At 43.3% G+C, this 26,366-nt stretch overlaps 1 protein-coding gene across 2 annotated transcripts in view; it reads right to left on the bottom strand.

The window, feature by feature from the left end:
• The window catches only part of LOC122812587 (elongin-A-like), a 1,667,864-nt gene that overhangs the window by 1,246,379 nt on the left and 395,119 nt on the right, over positions 1–26,366 (bottom strand). For both annotated transcript variants that reach the window (XM_044084820.1, XM_044084819.1), the window contains exon 2: positions 8,940–8,996. In XM_044084820.1, the coding sequence (XP_043940755.1) occupies positions 8,940–8,996 (57 nt within the window). The remainder of the gene's footprint in view (positions 1–8,939; positions 8,997–26,366) is intronic.

Consider the following 26,366-nt stretch of genomic DNA (forward strand, 5'->3'; position numbering starts at 1 on the left):
AACGTTGGCAGGTGAATAGTTTGGTTTAGAGCCACACTGGATACCACCTTTGGCATAAAAGGAGGGTTAGTTCGCAAAGACACCCTGCCCTGGTGGAAAATGAGGAAAGGTTCCATTGCCATTAGTGCCTGTAATTCTGAAACTCTTCGTGCTGATGTTATTGCCAGGAGCAGAGCAGTTTTCCAAGAGATATATTTTAATTCTGCTGTGTTGGCCGGCTCAAAAGGAGGCAAAGTTAGCTTCTCCAAAACAAAGTTGAAGTCCCAAGTTGGAGTAGGTGCTCTACGGGGCGGTCTTATGTTTTTAACCCCTCTGAGATGCTGTTTTAACGGATTAGAGAAAATTGGTGGATCAGTGTTGTAATGAGCAGAGATGGCAGAGGCATGGATCTTGATGGATGAGAAGGAGAGTCCTTTGTCCACCATCTCAGTTAAGTATTGCAGTATCTGAGGAATGTTTGGGACAAGAGGGTCAAGGCTGTGAGCTTGGTTCCAGGCACAGAATCTCTTCCATTTATCCGAATAGGCTTTCCTGGTACTAGGCCTTCTGGCCTCCAGAATGACATCCATAACAGTTTGGAGAGAGGCATTGCTTGCCTGACTAAGGAATCTTCAATGCAGCTAGGTTTAAGGTCTTTAGGTGGCTGTGCAGTATTTGTTTGTTGTGCTGAGTCAGCAGATGTGGGATTTGAGGCAAAACCCAGGGTGGTTCTTGTGCTAAGCTCCTTAAGATTGGGTACCAGTGCTGGCGTGGCCAGTCTGGTGCAATAAGGATCATCCTTGGCTCTTCCTGCCTGGCTTTTATGAGTACCTTTGGCAGGAGAGGTAGTGGTGGGAAAGCGTATAATTGTAGGTTCTCCCAGCTGAATGAGAGGGCATCCACTTTCCATGCTTGTGGATGGTAACTCCTTGTGCAGAATTTTTGTAGCTGGCAGTTTCTTGGGGATGCAAACAGATCTATGTCTGGGCTCCACCATTTCTGTGTTATCACTCTGAATATTTGTGAATTCAACTCCCATTCGTGGGGATCCATGATGTTTCTGCTTACGTCGTCTGCCAGTGTGTTTTTCTCTCTTGGCAGGAATTGCACATGCAGATGAACTTGAAGGTTTATAGCTGTGTTCCATAAGGTCATAGCTTGTCTGCATAGGGGTAGGAGTGTGTGCCCTCTTGCTTGTTTATGTATCACATAACTGTGCTGTTGTCTGTTTTTAGTAGTAGTTGTCCTGGATGCAGCAGGACCTTGAAAGCTATAAGCGCATTTTGTACAGCTAGCATCTCTTTTTGATTGATGTGAAAATGCCTTTGTTCTGCCGGCCACGTGCCCTGAATACATTTGCCTGCCATGTGTGCTCCCCAGGCGTAATCCGATGCATCTGTTGTCAGTGTTTGCCTGGCTGTGGGTTGTGTAAAAGACTGTCCCTTGTTGAGGTGACAAGCTTGAGCCCACCATTGAAACTCCTGTTGAAGGCAAGGGATTAGTGGTAAAACAGTTTCCAAACTATGACAGTGTTGAGACCATACATTCTTTAGGTACCATTGTAGTTTCCTCATATGCAGTCTGGCATATGGAATTAGTAGTATGCAGGATGCCATGTAACCCAAGACCTGTAGAATTTTTCTTGCAGGGAGCTGGGTCTTTGTTGCCATCAATTGACAGTATTGAGTCAGTTGTCCTTGTTTGTCTGATGTGAGATAAGCCATCTGGGCCGTTGTGTTCAAGCTGACACCCAGGAATATAATCTCTTGTGAGGGCACTAGTTTTGATTTCTTTTCATTTACTGTGTACCCCAGGCAACTTAACTTTTTTACAAACGCCAGATGCTTTAGAAGAATGTCCTTGCTCTCTGCTTGAATCAGGCAGTCGTCCAGGTACGGATAAATCTGAATTCCTTTCTGTCTGCAAAATGCAATTACTGGTGCCAGGCACTTTGTGAAGACCCTGGGCACAGTAGATAAGCCAAACGGCAGTGCAGAGAATTGGTAGTGCATTGAACCAGCTATGAATCTGAGGTATCTTCTGCAGTTTTGTCTAATAGGGACATGCAGGTATGCCTCTTTGAGGTCCAAAGTCACGAGCCGAGCTTTCTTGCCCAGCATGGGAAGAAGCTGCTGTAATGTCAACATTTTGAATTTAGGAACATCCAGGTAAGTGTTTAGAGATGAAAGATGGGCCTCCAGGCTTTGTCCTTTCTGGGTACCAGAAAGAGTCTTGAGTAAAATGCTTGTCCTTGCTCCTGTGATGGTACCTTTTGAATAGCTCTCATATCCATGAGTGCTGTAATTTGTTTTTGAGCCTCTGCCCATTGATTTGATGGCAGATTTGGCATTCCTTTTAACCTTGACAGAGTGTGAAAGTGGAACCTGTAACCTTGAAATACAATGTTGAGAACCCATTTGTCTTTGGTGATTATTTGCCAATTGTGGTAGAAGAGTGCCAGTTTTCCTCCCAAGGGGGCTGCCAAGAAGGATTTGTTTGGCAGCTATAGTGGGAAGTCATTGGAGCTACTTTTTATATGGTTGGGGCCTGTCTTCCCCTTCTTTCTGACCTGATGCAACCCATTGTCGAGGCCTGTAAGGACCTTGTGTTTGACCTCTACCTCTTGGACGTCTGTATCTTCCCCTTTGAGGTCTGTCTGTAATTGGAACGGACCAATTCTTAGTTGGCCAGTTTCTGCTAAATCTAGGAGGCTGAACCTGTAAGAAATCCTTCACCGTTTGCCTAGATTTTGCCTTATCATCCATTTTCTTTAATACTTCTTCTGCCTTAACTCCAAATAACACATCCTGCTGCAAAGGTGCATCCAATAATTTTGCTTTAACATGATCTGGTAACGTATGTTCTTTTAACCAAGCAGGTCTTCTAATGACAGAGCCTGTAACTGCTGTTCTGCAGGAGGCCTCTAGAGAATCAAAACCACTTTGCAAAGTATGTTTTCCCACTTGTTCAGCTGCCTGCAATAAATCCTACATTTCTTTAAAATTAGGAGATTCTGAAAGCATTTTTTGTTTTAACTGAGACAGTAAAAATTGCTGATATTTTAGCATGTGAAACTGGCAATTTAAGGCTCTCATTGCTAAAGTTGCAGATGTATATACTTTATTTCCCCATCTGTCTAATGCTCTGGAATTTCTGTCAGAGGGAACTGGATTCTTGGCTGATGAGGCCTTAACTCCTTTGGGTCCCTGAGAACTAGTTTCAGGGTCAGCTACAGGGCTTTTATACAGAAATTTATGAGAGTCAGGGACTCTGCTTTATCTGTCAGGTTTAACAGGGGCTGGAGGTAAGGAATCAGGATTTAAGCTGGATTCAGTATACACATCATCCACAATATTTAACACTGGCGGAATAGCAAGGTGTCCGTGTTGAGGTAATAAAAGGAAGTCTCTGAGCCTTTTCTTGGATTCTGAGTAATCCTGGCCTTCTCAGTGGAAATGCTCCCTCATGGTATGTAGGGTTTCCCCAAAGGAGTAGTCCTCAGGCGGAGAGGTTGATGGAATTGATTCCTCAGCATCAGAATCCTCATAAGGTGGTAAAGAGTATCCTAGGTCTGAGGATGCATCAGAAGAGATGGACGCCTGGTCGGATGAGTCATAGTCTGCATCCTGTCTGGGCCTTTTATCAGGAGGGGGATGGGACCCCCCTGATCAGAGTAATTAGGTCTTCGGCTATTTTGAGCATTTGTTTCTTAGGCATGGAGGCCTGTCCTGTAGAATGCTGTATTTGTTTCTTTGACTTTAAAGGAGGCTTAGAGTTAGCTGAGGATTTTAATGCTTAACTGAGTAGGTCTGAAGACCCCCTCTGTAACTGTGGGTTGCTCAGCTACTCCGGATCCATCTGAAAGGTTAGTCTCGGTAGGCTGAAGAGCTTGTGCGTCTGAAGGCCCAACCATCTCCAAGTGGGAGTCAGAGGCGGCTTGTGGTTCTACAGAAGCGGTCTTCAGGGGCTGCGAAGGTGCCTCGCTGAAAACCGGAGAACCAGTGACTGGCCTAGAAGAGACTTCATAGTCAGTTTTGGGCCTCGGATGCCTATCCTTGTCTTTGCGCTTTTTGTGCATTCCGGTCATCGGAAGTTCCGATGGCATGGTATAATTGAATTTTCTAACAAAATAATGTCGGGGAAAATCAAACCGACGTTTAATAGTGCGCTTGTTAAACCTAGCACAAAACTGACAACCAGTAACGTAGTGGTCAGGGCCTAGACATGGGATACAATAGGAATGGAAATCCTTATGAGGTATTTGCTTCCACAAGAAATACAGTTATTAACTTTTACTGACATCGGTCTGAGGCAAGAAAAAGTTTCCCCACCGGGGTACTTAGCTTTGTAGAAGACTTCGGTTCTGGATTCGGAATGAAAATCTCAGGAGACGGCCGACCGGCACTTGCGAACTGCTTTTGCTTCGGGCACCGCGCGGCAAGAAAGACTGAAGAAAATGGCGTCGGCTGCAGCTTGTATACCCCTGTCGCACTGACGTCAGGGAGGAGGTGACAGCAACTGACGCCGGACCAAGACTTTGGAACTCTGGCCGACTGCGGGACCGCCTGACGGCAGGATAACCCAAGTGTAATGACTGCAGCAATGTAACACGATGAACATCTTTACAGGAGACAACCTGGTTCTACGCAAAAAATAAATCATACACTCACACAAAAGAATTTCCAAGAGGATGTAGTCATCGCTCTTCTTAGCCAAAGTAATTGATCACTTACTAAACATCTCCCTTTAGATGATGCGGTCATTATTTCAACCACACAGAAATACTAAATTCTGCGGCATCTTATTCACAGGAAGAGAGTTGAGACAGAATTGCTGATTGGCTAACACATGAAAACAAGCAAAAAATAATGTTGAGACTTGACACTGAAAAACAGAGAAAGATTCAATACAACTTCTATCCTATAAACAGTATAAAACCCTTAGAAACATAGTGAAGGAAATAATGCACAGAAATAAAAAGTATTACTTTACTAATACAAGATCAACCAGTACATATACCCCCAAACAGTTCAGATCCACAATAAATAAGCTGACAACTTCTGATAAAAATAATCTAATCCACCTCAGGAAGAAACAGATTACAGCATAGCTTGTGCTTTGAATACACACTTCACTTTCTCTAAACGAGCCACACAACAAAGGAAGTTTGGAATGCAAAACTTCTGTTCAATAAACTATGGAACTACTTCTCAAAATAAAACGAACCACCCAGCACCTCACAACTTCCCTAGTGAATATCTCACCATAATCGCTGGAGAAACTGCATACCAAATAATTCTTATAAACGGGTCAACAACAGAACGGTATGTACCAAAAATGGGAAATAAACACACATCAGACTCATTCATAAATCAGAAACCCGTCAAAACAGCTAACTTTAAAAATCACTTTGCTGTACCATCTCCCATATCAAGGATTCTGGAAAAAAAAATACGTACTCAACTCATGGTTCAGTTAATAAAACATCTTCTCTCCCTCACTCAACACGGCTTGCAAATTCACTTTTTCTGGATCTATCCAAAGCACTTCATTCTGTCTCACACCATCTATTCCTAAAGAAATTAGTTACTCTAAACATTAACATCAATGCTCTATATTGGCTAAATAGATATTTGCAAGGTAGACTGCAATCTCTTATAAGATGGCAAAACAATTAACTCTTCTTCCAAGCCAATATCAGTAAGAATCCCATAATTATCCATTTTAGGTTGACTTCTTTCATATATTCACCAAATGACACACAAATATGTGCTCAGCTTTTTCCTGATGCAATACGTAGACAACTCCATCTGCTTAGCTAAAAACTCTCCCAGCTGCAACATACTAAACAACCCTTCACCACATAAAAAGCATTTGACTAAACCCATAGCAGCTGAAGTTAATCGCCAGTAAAACTAAACTCTTACTGCTTCTCTACAGCCACCTTCCAAAACTATCCTGACACTTTTAACATTACTAATGAACAAGTATGTTAAACCTAACTACTACATACTATCAATGACTGAAAACTAAAATTTTAACACATTAAATGTGCACTACGTAAAACATGCAAAAAAAACTAAGTACGTTATATAAAGCTATTTCTTTTCTCATTGACCATGCTTGGCATACAATGGTCAAACCACTCCTGCTTCGTAACCAAACTAAAAAAAAAAAAAAAAAAATACATAAGTTACACCAGACAAAGTAAAGCAGCCACATTTGCAACAAATCTTCCGCACTGTCTAACCACAAATAAAAAAAATGGCCTCGATCTACAAGACATCATCATACTCGCACAAAAATCAGAATAACCTTTAACATTATTCACCAGCCACAAAAAATCCTGTATTACAAGGACTTGTCGAAAACTGCAACTCCATACCACATAGATCAATAAAAATACCTGCTGCCTATAGCCAAATCTCACATTCTGACAACTATCTACATTCATCAATGTAATTAATGTGCAATCATGTACCACTTTAAACCAAAACCAAGAACAACGTTAAATCTTTAGATCTACACCCAAAGAGTTACTTATAAAATAAAAGCTGACACTGCATACTGTTAAGACTCAATTTCAAAAACCCAACAGCCTTTGTACTATTAACCTCAGTGTCATAATTTTAATGAGTATAGCCTCACACATGATCTACCTTACTTGTACATTAAACATCTTCCTTTCCTTATTTTATGCCTCTCTAATCATCCAAGCACTCTCCTATACTTCTCTTCCGATACCTCTCCATGGATTCTCAATGCCACATCCTCAATCTTGCCAGTTTCCCTTCTGACATCACTACTGTAACTGTGCTCCTCTTACTTAATCACTCATAGTAATCATGACTGCAGGCAATAATTAAAAAATAACTAAATAATCATGAATTTCTCTTCCAGAATTCTCTAAGTTATAAATATTTTATTATACCATGACCCCCCCAAAACGTGCACGCTGATTGCCCAGCATGCACATTGTAAATCGAGTTATACCAATGGAAAAAGGTCCGGTCGCCCGGACTTTTTTCCATTAGTATAACTCTACTTTTAAAACACTGTCTCGCTATGTTAAATGGGTTTAACATAGCGAGACAGCTTTAAAATAAGCAACGGAGATCTCCGTTGCTTATTTTAAAGCTGTCTCGCTATGCTAAACCCATTTAACATAGCGAGACAGTGTTTTATAAAAAGCAACGGAGAAAGCAAGATCTCTGTTGCTTTTTTTACTGTTTCGCTATGTTAAATGGGTTTAACATAGCGAGACAGTTTTAAAATAAGCAACGGAAATCTCCGTTGCTTACTTTAAAACTGTCTCGCTATGTTAAACCCATTTAACATAGCGAAAACAGTAAAAAAAAAAAGCAACGGAGATCTTGCTTTCTCCGTTGCTTTTGCAACTCTGATGTACTGCGCAGGCGCGCAGTACATCAGAACTGCCGCGGATGCCAGACATCTGCGGAAGGGCAGTAAACAGGCATTATACTATGCCATTATTTAAGAAAAGTAATAGTTTCTTTTCTTAAATAATGTCATGGTATAATAGCAATAACCCACTTCTGGGTGTGGGTAATGCTGTATTTACCCACGGTTGGCTTTGTTTGGTCCTCGGGCTCGGGACCAAACCACGCCAACCGTGGGTAAATCCAGCATTACCCACACCCAGGCGTGGGTTATTGCTATATCAGTTCTCTGCATTTCCTCTCTGTATTACTATTTCATGCACTGAACTTTTTGCATTGTTGGGACTTTTCTCCCTAGACCTCCACAGAAAAGTGGCCTGAATTGGTTGAGTCACCCTATCCTTGTTTACAAAGGAAATAAAAACACTAATTCCTAATGCAGACACTGCTGAATAGCAGTAGTTTACATGACTCTTACAAGTTATCTGAAGTGTCAGTTACAGACCCTGGTTTAACACGGGCTAAAATGATCACTGTAGAGGGCACGTGGGGCGTCTGTCAGTATCTGAAAGATTAGAAAATGGACTGCCTCAGAAAAATGTGCAGTTCACTTACTTATTTTGCTCAGGACATGCAGTTACTGTCTACAGGTTAAATCTGCTCAGAAAATAGAAATCAATGTAATTCAAACAAAAAAGTGAAAAGTAGTCTGGGTCCAGAGACCAATATTCCTGTGACTCATGCTGTGTTCATGCTATTTACATGAGAGCTAAACACCATGGCTAACATGGCTCATACAAAGAGGGTATATATGAAGATGATTCTGGAAACCATAGGACAAAGCAGTAAAACAGAATCACTTTAGTATGGCATGCCCTATAGCAGTCATTTTTTGGTGAAACATTAAAATATAACAAGCTGTGTGCAAAGCACTTTTGATACACTTAATTAACACACATTACAAAGATGGGGAAAAAAAAACACATTTCGAGTTCCAAGTTTGAGTTTTTCTTTAAAAACACTGCCCATGTTCAGTAAGCCATGCAAAGCCGGGCCCTGTAATTATCTTAGGGCTACAATAAGCCATATGAATCTATGCCTTGTAATCAAAGTACTGCTAAACCCCTGAAGCTCCAAGATGCTGGTCTTTACACCTTGGAATTTAGTAGGGCAAATTATATAATAAAAACGTACTCCATCACTGCCACTATATGTTTCATTTAAGAACATAGTGCTGAGACACCTTAAGAAATAATGTCTTCCTTGTTTCAGCCACACACCAGTTTATTGTTTTTAAAAGTATAGTCATCACCTGTAGACTGTGAAACCAGAACTTTGTGATGTAAAATAAAACAAAAAGCAACAAGCTGATTACTAAATTATAAGCAAACATTTACTGCACAAAAAAGACAGAACATAAAATTAATAAAATGCCAGAGAAAATAAAACATCAGTCAATAAAAACAGCAAATGAGTATTTGGTAAGAAACAACAGAAAGACAGTTAAGAATAATACAAAAAGTCAGAGTAAACTATAATATGAAAAAAAAAAACACTTACTACTAAGATATCAACCGTAATAGGCAAATCTGAAAGTCTTTTCAATGTCTTCAATAGCTGTAAAGACAAAAAACAAATGAACACACAGAAATTTTCAACATTTCAGAACCTCGTAACTCTGCCAAAATGACCTTTTCTAACATAAGATCATGAGCATAGCTGATTACTTTTAAGTTACTGTCTCCAAGCTTGAACATATACTCCTTAAATTTATTAGGTTTCCTGTCCCAGACATAGCTCACGCAACCTCACCATTGAGCAATGTCTTCTATTTTAGTGGTTCAGTAAGCTGCAACTATCCAGACTGCCTATCTTATATAATTAAGCTGAATAACCAGTCCACTCCCCTACAAATACAACTGAAAGCTGAAAGGTCTAACAGCAACTTGCAATTCACTGTTTTTCTGTCCAAATCACAGTTCAGTTCTGAAGTTGAGACCTCCAATGATATGAAGGTAGACCTTGTTACAACTACAAATTTACAAGTGGGTGAAATACCCACATGCAAATCTCCGCTCACACACAGTACAATTTAACAAGTTACCAGGAGAAACTGGGGAATTATCAAAACAAAATAGAGTTAGAGTTAGTCCAACAAGTTCAGTACACCACAGCTCAGCACTATAAAATGCCAGCCCATGCAACTTAACTCCTCATACATTAGGCAATACCCAACAAGCAAGAAGGTCGATTACACTCCGAGCGCTAAACAAAAGTAAACAATTCCAGATTCAAAAAGAAGAAGAAAAATCACTGGTGAAGGAGAAAGAAGGGGGGAAAGGGAACAAAAGCTGGCAGAGTTTAAAGGAGTTCTACTAGAAGAGTTGCTTTTTAAACTCTTACAAAAGCTGACTGCAGTTGTTGATAATGTAGGTCTATTGGCAGAAACAAAGTACAGTTTTGTACCTACCATAAATGTAGATGTCCGATAGGTATGCATCTGCAGTCATAACATATGGGTTGTCCTGCCTCAGGCAGCCCTTCGGTCGGCCGGATTCCAAAGTCTGGGTCTGGCCTCGGCTGATGTCGCACTTTCCCCGACGTCAGACCGTCTGGGGTATAAAAGCATCAGCCGACGCCATTTTCCTCAGTTTTTCTTGCCCCAGGTGCCCTCTAGGAAGGCTAAATTTGGATAAATGCAAAAAAGTTCCAAACATTTGCAAAATTATTTAAATATATACATGTATATACAAACAAATACACTATAATAGATTCCCCCAGCTAGCTAAAAGAGGGGTAAGTACCCTAGGAATACCACAGAGGGGTAGGAGGGAGGGTAAACCTGACTGCAGATGCATACCTATCGGACATCTACATTTATGGTAGGTACAAAACTGTACTATGTCCTTCAAGGATGCATCTGCAGTCATAACATATGGGTAGAATACCATAGCCAGTCTGGGGGAGGAGGTACTAAGAAAAGGATCGTGTAGTTAAGATCCCCTGCAGGACTGCAGTAGCAAAACCTGCTCTGGATCTGGAGTATAAAGGTAGATTGTAATGTTTGGCAAATGTATGCACGGAGCTCCAAGTAGCAGCTTCTAAAATGTCCTTGGTAGCCACCCCTCGTAGGAAGGCTGTAGTGGTGGCCGTGGCCCTTGTGGAATGAGGCCTGATGTTTTCAGGAACTGTCTTTCCATGAAAGGAGTAACAAAATCGAATGCAATTTCCTATCCATTTTGAAATTGTCTGTTTGGAAATTGCTTTTCCTTGAACCCCAGTAGCATATGCTACAAATAGTTGGTCAGTTTTTCTGCTAGTTTTAGTTCTGTCCAAGTAGTAGCGTAGTTGTCTGTGTATATCCAGGGTGTGCAGCAGTTTTTCCCCTCTATTCTGTGGATTTGGGAAGAACGTAGGCAAGTGAATAGCTTGGTTTAAGGATACCCTAGATACCACCTTTGGCATAAAAGTAGGATTGGTTCTTAGTGAAACTCTGTCCTGATGGAAAATAAGAAATGGCTGTACTGCCATTAATGCTTGTAACTCAGATACTCTTCTTGCTGAAGTTATTGCCAGAAGGAATGCAGTTTTCCAAGACAGAAACTGTAGATCCGCTGATGCTGCTGGTTCAAAAGGAGGAAGTGTCAGTTTCTCCAGCACAAAGTTGAGATCCCAAGCAGGTAGAGGGGGTCTTCTTGGAGGTTTAATATTTTTGATCCCTCTCAGAAATTGTCTGAGGAGAGGGTGTGAGAAGATAGGTGGATCCACATTGTATTCTGCTGAAATTGCTGAGGCATGAATCTTAATGGAAGAATAGGACAGGCCATTGTGGAACAATTCTGCTAAGTATTCCAGAATATGTGTCATGCTTGCCACTGTCACATCTGAGCCTTTTGATGCTTTCCAAATGAGAAATCTTTTCCATTTAGCTGAGTATGTCTTCCTTGTGGAAGGCCGGCGAGCTTCCAACATAATGTCCTTCACTCTCTGTGATAAAACAGTTTGATTGGGATTTAAGGAATTTTCCAGGCAGTTAGCTGCAATGTTTTCAAGTTGGGATGCATGATCTTGAAATTGTTCTGCGTCAGAAGAAGAGGCCATAGGGGGAGAGGCCATGGTTTTGCCTGAGACATGCTTCTCAATAATGGATACCAGTGTTGCCTTGGCCAGTCTGGAGCTATCAGTATCACTCTTGGCTGTTCCTCCCTGATCTTCAGTAGAACCTTGTACATTAATGGGAGAGGTGGGAAGGCATATACTTTTAGAGCTTTCCAGCTGAAAGAGAGAGAGTCCACCCTCCAAGCTTGTGGGTGGTATGTCCTTGAGCAGAATGTCTTCAGTTGATGGTTGAGGGAGGAGGCGAACAGATCTATCTCCGGCATTCCCCATGCCTTTGCTATGAGTTGGAAGATGTCTGGGTGCAGCATCCATTCGTGTGCATCCATGGTAGTTCTGCTTAAGCTGCCTGCCAGTGTATTCTCTTTTCCTGGCACGAACTGGGACTGTAGTTGGATATTGAGCTTCAGGCATAGTTCCCATAGATTCATAGCCAGCCGGCATAGAGGGTAAGAGTGTGTGCCTCCCTGCTTGTTTATATACCACATGACCGTGGTGTTGTCTGTCCTTATTAACAGGTGGCCTTGTTGGAGGAAGTGTTTGAAAGCCTCGATTGCATGCATCACTGCCAGCATTTCCTTTTGGTTTATGTGCATGCTTAGCTGCCCTTGAGACCATAGGCCTTGGATACATTTGCCCTCCATGTGTGCTCCCCATCCTCGGTCTGAAGCGTCCGTGGTGATGGTTTGTCTTGTTTTTGGTTTGTTGAAAGGCAACCCTCTGTTGAACTGGCAGGCCTCAGCCCACCACAGAAATTCCTTTTGAAGGCAAGGAATGATTGGTATCAGGGTTTCTAAACTGTGACTGTGTTGAGACCATACTCCTTAGGTACCATTGTAATTTTCTCATATGCAGCCTGGCCTGTGGTATCAGAATTATGCAGGATGCCATGTAACCCAGGGCCTGCAGGATTTTCCTTGCAGTAAGCTGAGTTTGTCTTGTCAGAATCATGAAGTAATCTGGAAGTTGTTTTTGTTTTTCTTCTGTGAGAAAGGCTATTTGGGTGGTTGTGTTCAGATCTGCACCCAAAAAGGTTATCCTTTGGGATGGCACAAGTCTTGACTTTTGGATGTTGACTGTGTATCCTAAGGCCTGTAACAGGTGAATGGCATAGGCCAAGTCCTTTATCAAATTTCCCTTGTTGTCCGCTTGTATTAGGCAGTCGTCCAGATATGGGTAGATTTGAATCCCCTGAAGTCTGCAGTGTGCAATTACTGATGCCAGGCATTTCGTGAATACTCTGGGCGCAGTAGATAAGCCAAAGGGCAATGCTGAGAATTGATAATGCTCTGATCCTGCAAGAAATCCGAGGTGTCTTCTGCAACTTGGTCGAATAGGGACGTGCAGATATGCCTCCTTGAGATCTAGAGTCACCAGCCAAGACTCCTTGCCCAACATGGGAAGAAGTTGCTGTAGGGTCAGCATCTTGAATTTTGGCACAATGAGGTAAGTATTCAGTGCGGACAGGTCGAGAATAGGCCTCCATTGATTTTCTTTTCTTGGTACAAGGAATAGACTGGAGTAAAATCCTTGGCCTTGTTCTGAAAGTGGTACCTTTTCTATAGCTTTCATCTGAAGCAAATTGTTGATCTGCCTTAAAGCCTCTGCCCTCTGATTTGGTGGTAGGTTTGGCATTCCGTTTCTTTTTGGCAAAGTGTGGAAGTGGAACCTGTATCCTTTGTCTATTATTTGCAGTGTCCATGTGTCCCTTGTAATATAATGCCAGTTTTTTGAGAATAAAGCCAGTTTTCTGCCCAAGGGTGCTTCCAGTTGATCCCTGGTAGGCGGAATCAGAGTAAAGTCATTGAGCCTGTCCTGGTGTAGTAGTTGTTGTTGCTGCTGTTGCACTACTCCTCTGGTTGGCAGGCTGCCACTGACGGCCTCTGTAGGAGCCCTTTGATTGGCCTCTGCCTCTAGGGTGTCTGTTCCTGCCTCTCTGGGCTCTGTCCGAGTCTGGAAAGGACCAATTCTTAGTAGGCCAGTTTCTGCTGAATCTCGGTGGTTGTACTTGCAGGAAATCCTTAACTGTTTGCACAGATTTTGCCTTTTCTTCAACCTTTTTTAAGACCTCCTGAGCAGAGGAGCCAAATAAATTTTGTTTCTCCATTGGAGCATCCAGGAGTTTAGCTTTAACATGGTCTGGCAAAGATTGTTCCTTCAGCCAGGCATGCCTACGAATAACTGCCCCAGTCATAGCTGACCTAAATAAAGCCTCCAATGCATCATAGCCACATTTTAAGAAATGATTACTAACCTGTTGTGAGTTGTGTACCAAATCCTGAAGGGATTTACGGTCAAGGGGTTCAGGAGAAGAAAGTTTCTTATTCAGTTTATCTAACAAATACTCTTGGTACTGTATCATATGAAATTGACAATTTAATGCCCTGACAGAAAGAGTTGCAGAAGTATATACCTTCTTTCCCCATCTCTCTAAAGCTCTAGACTCTCTTTCAGAGGGTAGAGGATTTTTGGCAGTGGTGGCCGCAACCCCTTTAGGGCCGTGAGAAATAGTTTCAGGGTCTGCAGAATGGGCTTTATACAGATGGAAATGAGAATCCGGGACCCTGTAGTATCTGTCAGGTTTGGCAGGGGGCGGAGGAAGAGTATCAGGGGCTGTACTGACATCATTGTACACATCATCAATTACATTCAAAACAGGAGGTATAGCTAAGGGCCTATGTTGAGGCAAATGCAAAAAGGTCCTTAATCTTTTTCTAGAATCAGAGAATTCCTGACCTTGCCATTGAAAATGCTCTCTCATGGAGTGTAGAGTCTCACCAAAGGAAAACTCTTCAGGAGGGGAGGCCGAAGGGATAGATTCCTCAGCATCTGAATCCTCATAAGGCGAATAAGCCTCCTCCTGGTGGCCTGACAACTCAGATCCATCCGTGGACTCATCTGAAGAGTGTGGGTCAGAGGGGTCAGTCCTGGGCCTTTTGTCCGGTGGAGGGTGAGAGGCCCTGTCTGGGTGAGGTTGTGAACCTCTAATTAAAGAAATAAGGTCCTCTGCAAGGCTGAGGATCTGAGAACTAGAGGAAGGCCTCTGGGAGGTAGTCTTGGGAGGCAAAGCTTTAGAAAGTTTAGCAGCTTTAGCCCTAGAAAAGGCCTTAATGGACATGGAAACAGGGGGCCTAGCTGCCCCACGTGCAGGAGTAGAAATGTCCAAAGGTATGGTGTCGGACATTTCCTGGACACTGGTCTCGGTAAGTAGCTCGGTAGCCAACTCAGCCGGGGCCTCCCGGGCCGCAGTGGTCGGTTGAATGGATTCGGAAGTAGGAATCTCCGAGGACTCTGTTTCGGCTGAAACCGAGACACTCGCGGTAGGCCTTACCGTGGTTTCAGCCGAAACCGCGGGCCGCGAGTGTCGGTCCTTGTCCTTCCGTTTTTTCACCAAATGCGAAGTAGGAGTCTCCGACGGCATTTTATATGCAAAACTGGCCCCAAAAAATTCCTCTGCAAACTCCGACCGACGTCTAAGAGTTCGTCGGTTGAAGGAAGCACAGGCTGAACAGGCCGATACGTCGTGGTCTGGGCCTAAGCAAGGAAGGCAGTAGGAATGGAAATCCTTATGAGGTTATTTGTTTCCCACAAGTTAAACAATTATTTACTTTGTCTGACATCGGCTGAGGCAAGAAAGAGTCCCCAACGGGGTACTTAGCTTTTTTCGAAGTCTTCGGTAGCTGAATTCACTGGATCTGACCGACCGGCACTTGCGAACAGCTTCTGCTTCGGGCACCGCGCGGCAAGAAAGACTGAGGAAAATGGCGTCGGCTGATGCTTTTATACCCCAGACGCTCTGACGTCGGGGAAAGTGCGACATCAGCCGAGGCCAGACCCAGACTTTGGAATCCGGCCGACCGAAGGGCTGCCTGAGGCAGGACAACCCATATGTTATGACTGCAGATGCATCCTTGAAGGACATCAGGCAATTAACAAAGAGAAGTGAATATGCTGGAAGAAATAACCCAGGTCCTGGAAGAGAACAGATCAACTCTGAGATCAGAGGATATAACTGACAAACAGGAAAAAAAAAAAAGCTACAGTAGCAAATAAGAAAACTGGATGTCCTACAAAACAGATCCCAAAGAAATAACACCCACTCAGAGCTGCTACTAAGCATCCATGTTAATGACTGTGACTGTTTGTCAAATGTGGTATTAAAGTAACAGCATTTAAACACCCAAGATAAGTGCATTTTGTATTCTTACTGGCTTATTGTGATAGATCTGCATTTTCAGTATGGACAGTAGAGTGGTAAACAGCTTTGGTTTAACTCTAGTGACAGCAGAGAAACAATCTAGCCATTTCTAGGACTCTTTTACTAAAGGCCAGAGGATTTGACTGAACGTTACCTTTTATGTGCTGTTATAAGTTGCCTACATGTGAGCGGCCTTCTGCTCATTTGCTCAGAGCTAGTCAATGCTAAACTATACTAATCATTGTAGACATCTTGCACTAGATTTGACAAAGTAACAAGCTTGAAACACTTGGAAAAGTACAATTTGTATTACTGAGGTACTATGATAGCTCTGCACTTATTTTGGTATTTACTGCAATCTGAGTGAGAATTGCTTTAGTTAAATGCTAGTGAGAGTAGAGAATGAACCTAGCCATTTCTAGGCCTCGGACTGCTGTATAACCCTGTAGTGTGCCATTTCGCTATTGACCAGTGGACTCTTTTTTTTTTTTTTTTTTTTTTTACCATTTCTGATCTATTACAAGCTGAGTGTGTTCGTGAGGCTTTGTACTCATTGCACAGCCATGTTTAACCAAGTATTATATAGATAAAGGTACTAAACATGTTGCATCTCTACTGCTACATTTGCAGTTGTTCAGGGACACAAACAGGTTACAATAAAATCTCACCCAATGACAGAAAATGCTTTAAACTTCTGACTGTCTGACAAACCAGTCAAGGGGCATCAAACAGTTGACACTGTCCAGAATGAAAATGGCTTGTTCAGGGATACGAGAGGCAAACAGAAGGCTGGTCAAGTAGGCCTAGTCCATTACTCTCCTGACTTTGAAACAAAGCGGACAGTAACTGGCACTGAAGCAAGCAACGCAAGACCTAACCACTGCAATGTTGTAAAAAGAACATAGCAAGTTCAGGAGGGCCATCTTATCTCCACAATGCAAAAATGCAGATTTGCCTCATCAGTCAATGATATGTCTTGAACCACCTACCCCAAATAACACCCTTCCCATCCAAAATGGAAGCATCCATGGTCACAAACACCAGGAGGACAAGGACTTTGAAGAGTCTTTCCAGAGAAAGACTACGCATGAGTCCTCCATGGCAGATGTTCTGCACTTTCTGGTCATTATGACTTCAGCATCCAATATACCTCTCAAATGTCTAGATTTTCACCTCACATTTTTGGTTTGTTCCTCATTAAAAAGTTATGTACTTACCATAACGTTCCATGTGAGTTTACCTCGCCTTTATTCTCACTGATGGGTTTGGAGCCGATCCTCGGTTCCAACACAGCCGACAGCAAAGCTCAAGGTTTGCCAGTAGCTCGAGGCCAAGCCCCTTATCCCACAATGCACTGCTGGAATTACCTCAGATCTTGTTTGCTGCGAGTAAAAATATATATACCCTTTTATTTATTTCTACAAGGAAGCACTTCCCGAAGGGGAAGAAGAAATATTGAATAACCAGGATGGTACTAGCCTCTAAGTCAACTGTCAGCCAGCAGGGGGAAAGAGGGAGGGACGTGAGAATAAAAGCAGGATAAACAACTCACATGGAACGTTATGGTAAGTACATAACTTCTTTATGTGAAGTTGTTAAATCTCGCAGTTTATTCTCACTGATGGGTAGCGTCCCTAGCACCCTCAATCTTGGGTGGCTCATGGAAGTACGTTTTTCAGTACTGTGGAACCAAAGGAAGACCTATCCTTGGAAGCCTTATCTACTTTGTAATGCGTGATAAAGGAATGAGGCTTAGACCAAGTGGCTGCAGTGCAAATATTTTCAAGGGGCAACTTAGCTTGAAAGGCAGAAGACGTAGAAACGGCTCTGGTAGAATGAGCCTTAGGTTTGTGTGTCAATGGCATGCTCGCATTCGCATAAACAAAGGATATACAATCTGATAACCATTTAGATAAAGTTGTTTTAGCCACTGGATTACCTTTTCTGGCTTCTGAGAAGGATACCAAAAGTTGAACTGATTTTCTAATATCCTTAGTTCTGTCAAGATAAAATCTGAGCTGTCTGTGTACATCAAGTTTGTGCAGCATGTATTCCAATTTGTTAGAGTGGTTGGGGAAAAAAAGACTGGCAGCTCAATGACCTGATTGATATTGGATTCAGAACAGACTTTAGGTAAAAATGAGGTGTTTGTTCTGAGAGATACTCTATCAACATGGAAAATCATGTAAGGTGGTCTGACAGATCTGCTTGAAGTTCTGACACACTGCGGGCAGAAGTAATGGCCACTAGAAAATTTCCAGGATAAATATTTGAGATCACAAGCAGATGCTGGTTCAGAAGGGGGAAGAATAATTTGAGACAGCATAAAGTTCAAATTCCAGGGAGAATAGGGAATTTTGACCGGAGGTTTCATGTGAAGAACACCTTTAATAAAAGTTTTAGATAACTTATGGCTCATAACATTTGAGCCACCAAATCCAAGGTGGAAATTTGAGATGGCAGCTAACTGGACTCGAACTGTAGCAGCTGCTGCCCCTTCCTTAAAAATCTTTGTCAAGAATTCTAAAATGGACGATAACAGAGCTCGGAAAAAGCCAATTTTCTGTGTGTTGGCCCAAATTAAGAACCTTTTCCACTTACTGCCGTATAATTTCCTGGTGGATGGCTTGTGGGAAGACAAGAGAATTTGTCTTGTATCTTCTGAAATTGAATGAAACCTGGCAATTAGGGGAAGTGGATTAGCCAAGCAGTCAGTTTCAGGGACTGCAGGGAAGGATGGAGGTCCCCTGACGGGTGCGTCATAAGGTCCGGAACTGAGTCCAGGATCCATGGATCTTCCAACAGGTGATGGTGGAGAAACGGGAACCAAATCTGTCGAGGCCAGTAGGGGGCTATGAGGATAACAGTCCTTCCCAGCGATTTTGGTTTCTGTAAAAATCTGGGCATCAGTGGGAAGGGTGGGAATGCATAAAGGAGACCCGAGGGCCAATCGTGTAAGAGTGCATCTCTCGGGGGATGTCCCAGAGGTGGTATTAGGGCAAAGTAGCTTCTGCATTTTGAACTGATGTGGCTGGCAAAGAGGTCACAGCAAGGCTGGCCCCATTTGTGGAAAATCAACTCCGCAACCTGTTGTTTGAGAGACCACTCGTGAGGGAGCAATATCGTCCTGCTTAGCTTGTCCGCTATCAGGTTGGATTTCCCCGGGATGTGCGTTGCTAACAGAAAATGCTGGGACGACACAGCCCATTGCCAGACCCTGAGGGCTTCTCTACAAAGTGGGTAAAACTTGGTTCCAACTCACTTGTTCAAGTACCAGACTACTGACATGTTGTCCATCTGAATTGCAATAGTTCCTAAAGGAAGAGAGTCCTGAAAGTACTGCAACGCCAGAAGTACCGCTCTCAACTCTTGAACACTGATATGCAGATGTGACTCTTGATCCATCGATGCGCCTTCGGCAGTCTTTCCCTGAAAATGCCCCCCCACTCTATCAGGGAAGCGTCCGTGGTCACAGTGACTACTGGGGGGGGGGGGATAAAGGGTCTTCCGATTGTGACATAAAGAGACATCAACCACCACTGAAGGTCTCTCTTGCAAGAATCCGTGATGAGAATCATGTGGTGCATCAGCAGTTTCTGGTAAGACCACTTAGCAAAGGGGAGCCATTGAAGAATTCGCATATGCATCCTTGCGAGTGGTATAGCCAGGATTGCTGCCGCCATCAGCCCTAGCACCTTCAAGACCTCTGCTGCTGTAGCTTTGTTCTTTGACACCAGTGAGCTGACGTGTTGGTGGAGAAGTGAGACTCTTTCGAATGAAAGACGTAGAGTGGTAGTTGAGGTATCTAACTCTGCTCCTATAAAAATGGCATGCTGCGATAAGGCTGACTTTTCGAAGTTGATTGTAATGCCTAATTGATGGCAGAGTGTCAAAGTGTATTGTTTTGCCCGAGTCAACTGATGCCTGGTGGTAGCGGTGAGGAGCCAATCATCTAGGTATGGAAACACCTAGAATCCTAGACGCCTCAGGCGAGCCTTAACCACTGCCATCCATTTGGTGAACACTCTGGGGGCTGTAGTGAGACCAAAGGGCAGGTCTCGAAACTGGTAATGGTTGGCTCCCAGCCGGAAACGCAGGTGATCTCTGGAGCATCTGTTCATCTTTATATGATAGTATGCGTCCTTGAGATATATGGAGCACATCCAATAGCCTTTCCCTAGGAAGGGAAGAATGGACTGAAGCGTGACTATTCGGAACTTCTCTTTCTTTACGAACTGGTTGAGTCTGCTGAGGTTCAAGATGAGTCTCCAGTCCCCTGTTTTCTTTGGTACCAAAAAGAATCTTGAGTAAGTTCCAAATCCAACTTGGTCTGCTGGGACTGGTTGGATGACTCTTTTTTTCTAGCAATCTGTGGACCTCTACGATTGCTTGTTCCCTGAGACTGAGTGGAACATCTGGGATTCTGTTTACAGGAATGGGAGGGGTAGAGAACGGTATGAAATATCTTCTGGAAATGATGCTTTGTACCCATGTATCTGATGTTATGTTTAGCCAGGCTTCTGGGTACAAAGACAAGCGATCCCCAACTGCCTCCAGAGCCGGACAGCCGGGCCCCCTTTCAGGGGAGCTGGTAGGGTTGACCAGAGAACTGACCCCTGTCACCCTGTTGCTGTGGACCCCCTCTGCCATGGGGGCGGCGTCTCCGTTATAACCCCCTCCTCTTCCTCTAGAGGGGGTTTCTCCACATGTGTCCTGAAAGGCTCCCTGTGCTTTTCGGAACCACATTTTCCCTCCCCTAGGGCCCTTGGGGTAGGGCCAAGTAGGGGTAGAAAAACAGACTCCAAAGGCAGATAAGGTCTTGCCTTCCTGCTCACACCTGGTTACAGTTTCCTTTACTTTAGGCCCAAACAGTGATGAGCCATCGAATGGGGTGTTGATAAAGGAAGACTTAAAGGGTTCCGCAAAGGAACAGAGACGCATCCAGGCTGGTCTTCGGAGAACAATGCCCAAACTAGCGGCTCTATTCGAACCATCAGCTGCATAAGATATGAGACGCATGGACGAGTTTACAACTGAGTTTAGGGTAGCGAGCTGTGCATTGATTCTGTCGGCCACCCCTGCAGTTACCATACCCTGGAGAGCATCTCCTAGCTCTTTCAGGAGATCTCTTTGTAGTCTCGTAAAATGGGTTAAGTAGTTCAGTGATCGCAGAGAAAAAGTCGCTGAACTAAACATGCGTTTCCCATAACAACCTACTTGCTAACTGTCAGCATGGATTTAGACCTTCCCACAGTACCACCACTGCTTTACTCTCCTTCACCAACTCCATCAACAATAACCGTAACAATAATTATTTATCTAAAGCTTTCGACATGGTTAACCACAAACTTCTTCTGCACATACTAAAATCTCTCTTACTTGATCCTCCTTCCTTAACTTGGTTTACATCTTACCTAGAAAACCGTCAGCAGGCAGTACTCTGGAAAAACTCACTATCTAATCTCCTTCCTATCTCTTTAGGTGTACCTCAAGGCTCTATCATTGGCCCCCTTCTATTTTCTATCTTTATTAACGACCTCCAATCAGCTATCCCAAACACTATCTGCATACAATATGCAGATGATTCTACTATAATCTGTACTGCTACCTCTCAAACTGAACTTCAGGCTCTTACCCAAAAAGCTTTTACCTCTGTTGAACAATGGTTCTTAGACCATTGCCTACTCCTCAACCCTAAGAAAACCAAACTGTTATTATTCTCACCTACCCGTAAATCTACCCAACTAAACTTCACTCTCAGATCTACTGATAGTACTGTCATTTTTCCAGATTCAACTACAAAATTATTAGGAATAACTATTGACAATAATCTCAGCTTTGACACTCGTATCAACAATACAATAAAATTAGTTAATAAAAAAATAGGATCCCTTTACAGAATCAAACCCTTCCTTACACCCATAGCAAGGACCACATTAGCCAGATCTCACCTAATCTCTACTCTTCTATATGCTTCCCCCATTTACACTAATCTCTCCAAAAACAACCCTAAGAAACTTGCTACATCTTACTATAATATTGCTCGATTTGCTACAGGATCCCCATTTAGAACTCACCACTGCCTGAACCTAAGACAACTAGGTTGGCTTGAACTCCCTAACCAGCTTGTACTTCAACAGCTCTTAATGACTCACAAGATCCTATACCAACCAACTAAAATACCAATACTCTCTAACCTCATTTCACCATACAATAACCTGAAACATCTACGTTCTTCTAACAAACTACTGATTAATATACCCAAACCCAAAATCTCTGCAGGTGACTCCCTCTTTTCCAACTCTGTTGGAAAAATGTGGAACAAACCCCACTCTGATATCTCATCTTTATCTTCTCTCCCACTTTTTAAAAAGCAACTGAAAATGCATCTTAATAAACACTGGCTTTGTTCCTGCACCAACCCTGATTAACTTTCCTTCTTCCTCTCTCTTTTCTTCTTATATGATTCTTCTTTCTCTTCTCCCTATATCCTGATAGCTCTCCCTCTTCATAACATCTATGTAGATATATTCTATCACATATACACTGTATGACTTTCGTAATAAAAAAAAAACAAAAAAAACTTTTTTTGTTTTTAATACATCATATGATTACACTTTTGGTTTTTGCTTCTATCATATTTGTGTATGATGTGTATTAACTGGGTCTACGACTAATGACCGAAACGACGATTCCCCGACAGGATATTCACCGACGCGAGATGACCGACAGGTAAGTTTACCGACAGGGTTATTTGCCGACAGCGGAAAGACCGACAAGGGAATGTGCGATCGCGACCCGGTAAGTGTGCGATGGTGACGGAGTTAGGAGCGGTCAGGTAAGTGCTCGAGATTGTGGGATGTTGGGTTAGGCTGTGGGAAAGGTGAGTGTGTGTTTGTGTCGGAGGTATGGTTCGGGTAAGGTAAGTGTGTGTTAGTGAGGGACTGTAGTTTAGGGACGGGTTAAGTGAGTTAGGTTAGTGCAGGTAGGTGATGTGCTAGTGTCGGAGCTTGGGCTAGGTGGGTTAAGTGAGTTAGGGTTAGGGTGCAGGTAGGTGATGTGTGCGTTAGTGTCGGAGCTTGGGCTGGGGTGGGTTAAGTGAGTTAGGGTTAGGGTGCAGGTAGGTGATGTGTGCGATAGTGTCGAGCTTGGGCTAGGTGGGTTAAGTGAGTTAGGGTTAGGTGCAGGTAGGTGAAGTGTGCGATAGTGTCGGACCTTAGGGTTAGGGTTTGGGTCAGGGCTAGTGTGTATGCTATGTAGTGTAGTGTGTTGTTTACTTTCCGTGTGTCGGTGTAATGATGTTCGGTGTTTTGCGTTGTTGGGTTTGTGTGATGTCGGTTATTTGGCGTCGGTGAGTTTTGTGTCGGGGAATCGTCGTGTCGGTGTTTAGTAGTAGACCCGTATTAACTAGCTCTGTTTATAAATTTTAATATTGCATTGCCTATTCTCTATTTAACTTGTAATGACTGTTGGAGCTTTTCTCCCCGGGCCTCTACTGAAAATGGACATATATCCAGCTAGACTAGCCCGGTCAACAAATGTAAAATAAATAAATAAAATAAAATAAATATCTATCTATGATCCCAGAATCTCTGTTAGGAGGATGGATAGATGTGGATGTTTGAGACACTTCCTTTTTGGTGGCTGCAGCTACCACCATGGCATCAACAGGCACTCCCTTGGTCAAAAATGGCTTGTCCACTGGGGCAGACATGAATTTATTTGGCTTGCGAGGGACAGGTCCCATGGCCTCCGGTGACTCCCACGCCTTATGAGAGATCAGTTCCATGAGCTCGTCGTAAGGCGGAGACACCCAAGAAGTGGAAGGTTGAGACCCAAAAGCCTTCAAGAGCACTGACTCGTCCTCAGTAGGGGTCTTGGACTGCCAATCGCCCCTTTGACGAAGGATCTCTAATATCTCTGCAAAGGAGATATCCTCAGAGGGGGATCGAGGTGACCCTTCTGACTCATCCAAGTCTGTGTCAGATGTCAAAGACTCCTGTGGGGAGTCTAAGTGCCTCCTCTTGCACAGTCTCTTCCTTGGCACCTCCTCAGTGGGGGGAATCTGGGGAGGTCTCAGAAGAGCAGGGAATGCCCTGTGGGGGTACTTGACGCTCAGGGTCTCTACGCTTAGGGGGACCGGTAGATGAAGAAGCAGACACAGGAGCTTGAGGGGAGAGGGAAGACAGACATTGTCTTGGGAGACAGGACTCTCCTCATAGCATCAAAGGCACCATGGCTCTGACAAGAAGTAGACTGACCCGAAAGGGCAGTCTGATCCTCCCGCACCAAAACCGTGGGCTCCGAGCCCGAGGTAGGAGCCGAGCTCATCCGAGCTGAAGCCCCGAGAGGAAGAGTCGGCACCGACAAATCGGTCCAACTATCCTCCCCGGACCTGATGGGAGAGTGTCGGCTCCTAGAGTCCTCAGTCGGCACCAAGGACATCCGAGTAGACGGAGCTGATAACACCGGTGCGGGTATCGGCTCCAAGGGTTCGACAATCATTGGTTCAGGTTCCTTCGGCTCTGAGGGTCCAGTACGGCTCGGAGGAGGCGTAGACAAATCCGGTTCAATGGTCTTTGGCACCAACGAGCTGGTCGGGACCGACAACAATTTGGCAAGTCCTGGTGCCTGTAAAAGCTTCTGCACTAGCCGATCCATGTCCAAATCTAAAAGGCTGACCGAAGACTTAGATGAATGCACCAAAGGTGCTGACTGGAGCAGAGGAGAAGACGGAACCTCAGAGACCGGCTCCAATACTGGGAGCTGGCTCCAAATCAAAGGGACACTCGGTTCTGAGGTCTGTGGAACCGATGACCCTCCCTGTGAAGTTTTTGCCTTTTTTGCAACTTTGGGATCCAAAGATTTTGAAGATTTGGAGGATTTGGAAGACATGCTAGTACCTTCATGGCTACTCAACATTCAGAAACGGAATGCTGCAGTAATCCCCTGTCAATTAGCTTCCTCCTTCTCTCAAGGAGGACTCTTGAAGAAAAGGAATGGCAAATGCTGCAAGTGTCTTAGAGGTGTTTAGCCCCTAGACAGTAAACACATTGAATGTGTCCGTCAGTGACGGACATTTTCTGCCCACAATCTGGGCATTTCTTGAATCCCGATTTAGGATGGGACTTTTCCTTGTCATCAGACATAGTAAATAGTAGAAAACAAAAGCCAGTATACTGAAACTAAAACAGTGAAGTCCTTACTTTCCTTGTAAAGACTCACACTAACTAGGAAAGTAACTAAGCCCAAACTAGGCACTATCTATGACAGTTAAACTATAAATTTACAAATACAGGGCTAAACAGGCCCACTGAGAAAAACCCTGACTACAAGAAAATAGGTATCAACTCTAAATAGGGCTAAAAGGCCCGCACAAAACAACTAAGCCAACAGGGCACCAACTATTAGAAACTACTGATTCTATTATTAAAATTTTAACACTGACACTCAAACTGTCTATATGAAAATATCTAAGAGAAAAAAAGAAAACTTTTTATCAATTTTTTTTTTTTTTTTTTCACAAATGGTCCGAGCTAGCTGGATCAGAGAGATCTCTCTTGCCTCGGCAAACTAGATATGAGGTAATTCCAGCAGTGCGTTGTGGGATAAGGGGCTTGGTCTTGAGCTACTGGCAAACCTTGAGCTTTGCTATCGGCCGCATTGGAGCCGAGAATCGGCACCGAACCCATCAGTGAGAATAAACAGCGAGATTTAACAACTTCACATCTTGTGTTTTTAGGTAAATCATTGATGACTGAAGACACTAAATAGTGGCAGACAATTGAGATTAAGACATTATACCCTTCAGAAAATGCATTAATCAAAACTTATTATAACAGCAATATTTAAATCTGCCGATATGTTTTGGGCCTTTGCACCCCCCCATTATTTTTGTCTGTCCAGATTTCTTGTGCTAACAGGCTGAAGTGTATGGCATCCAATGAATCTGAAAGCTAATCACATAAAACTTGGGATGTCAAAAAAATTCACATGGAATCTGTCAAGAATCACCATGAACACAGTGGAAATCATTAGACCCACAGCTCAATGACAGAGAGCTATTCTAACACTGTTGCACTGAATTAAAATGAGGACTGCAGATTTAATGACCACATTTTTTGATAAGAAATGTCCGCTAAGAGTGCGTAGAAATCATCATAAGAAGGTAATGGCAATTATACTCAAGGACTAATAGTGGGAGAAATGGATCCCTGGCACAAATCAAGGATAATTGTACTGCTGGAGCCAACTGCCCAGGTAAGGAAAGACTATGTAGTCTTGCTCCTTGAAACGCTGACACTATTGACATTCATCTCGTGAACACTGTGGGAGCTGTGGTGAGATTAAATAACAGTGTTTAGAATTGAAAAAGTGACTGGCCATTATTCAAAGTGGAGAAACACATCTAGTTTCCTTTGATCAGATAAGGAACGCTTGACTAAACCATAAGCACCCAAAAAAGGGATCTTCAATAATGCATAGCTTTAGGCCTTTCAAGATAAGAAAGGGCCCAAATTCCTTTGTCTTTTCCGGCACCAAAAAGAACCCCGACTGCAAGTCTAGCTTCTTCTAATCTGGTGGGACTGCTTGGATAGCACTATTCAGTAACAATTTCTGGGACTTTCCTGGTCACACTTTTGACAATCATCATCAAACCCCCCCCCCCCCCA

The sequence above is a fragment of the Protopterus annectens genome, chromosome 1.part1 (assembly GCF_019279795.1).
Source record: "Protopterus annectens isolate FY-2018-M chromosome 1.part1, PAN1.0, whole genome shotgun sequence".
Classification (NCBI taxonomy): Eukaryota; Metazoa; Chordata; order Ceratodontiformes; family Protopteridae; genus Protopterus; species Protopterus annectens.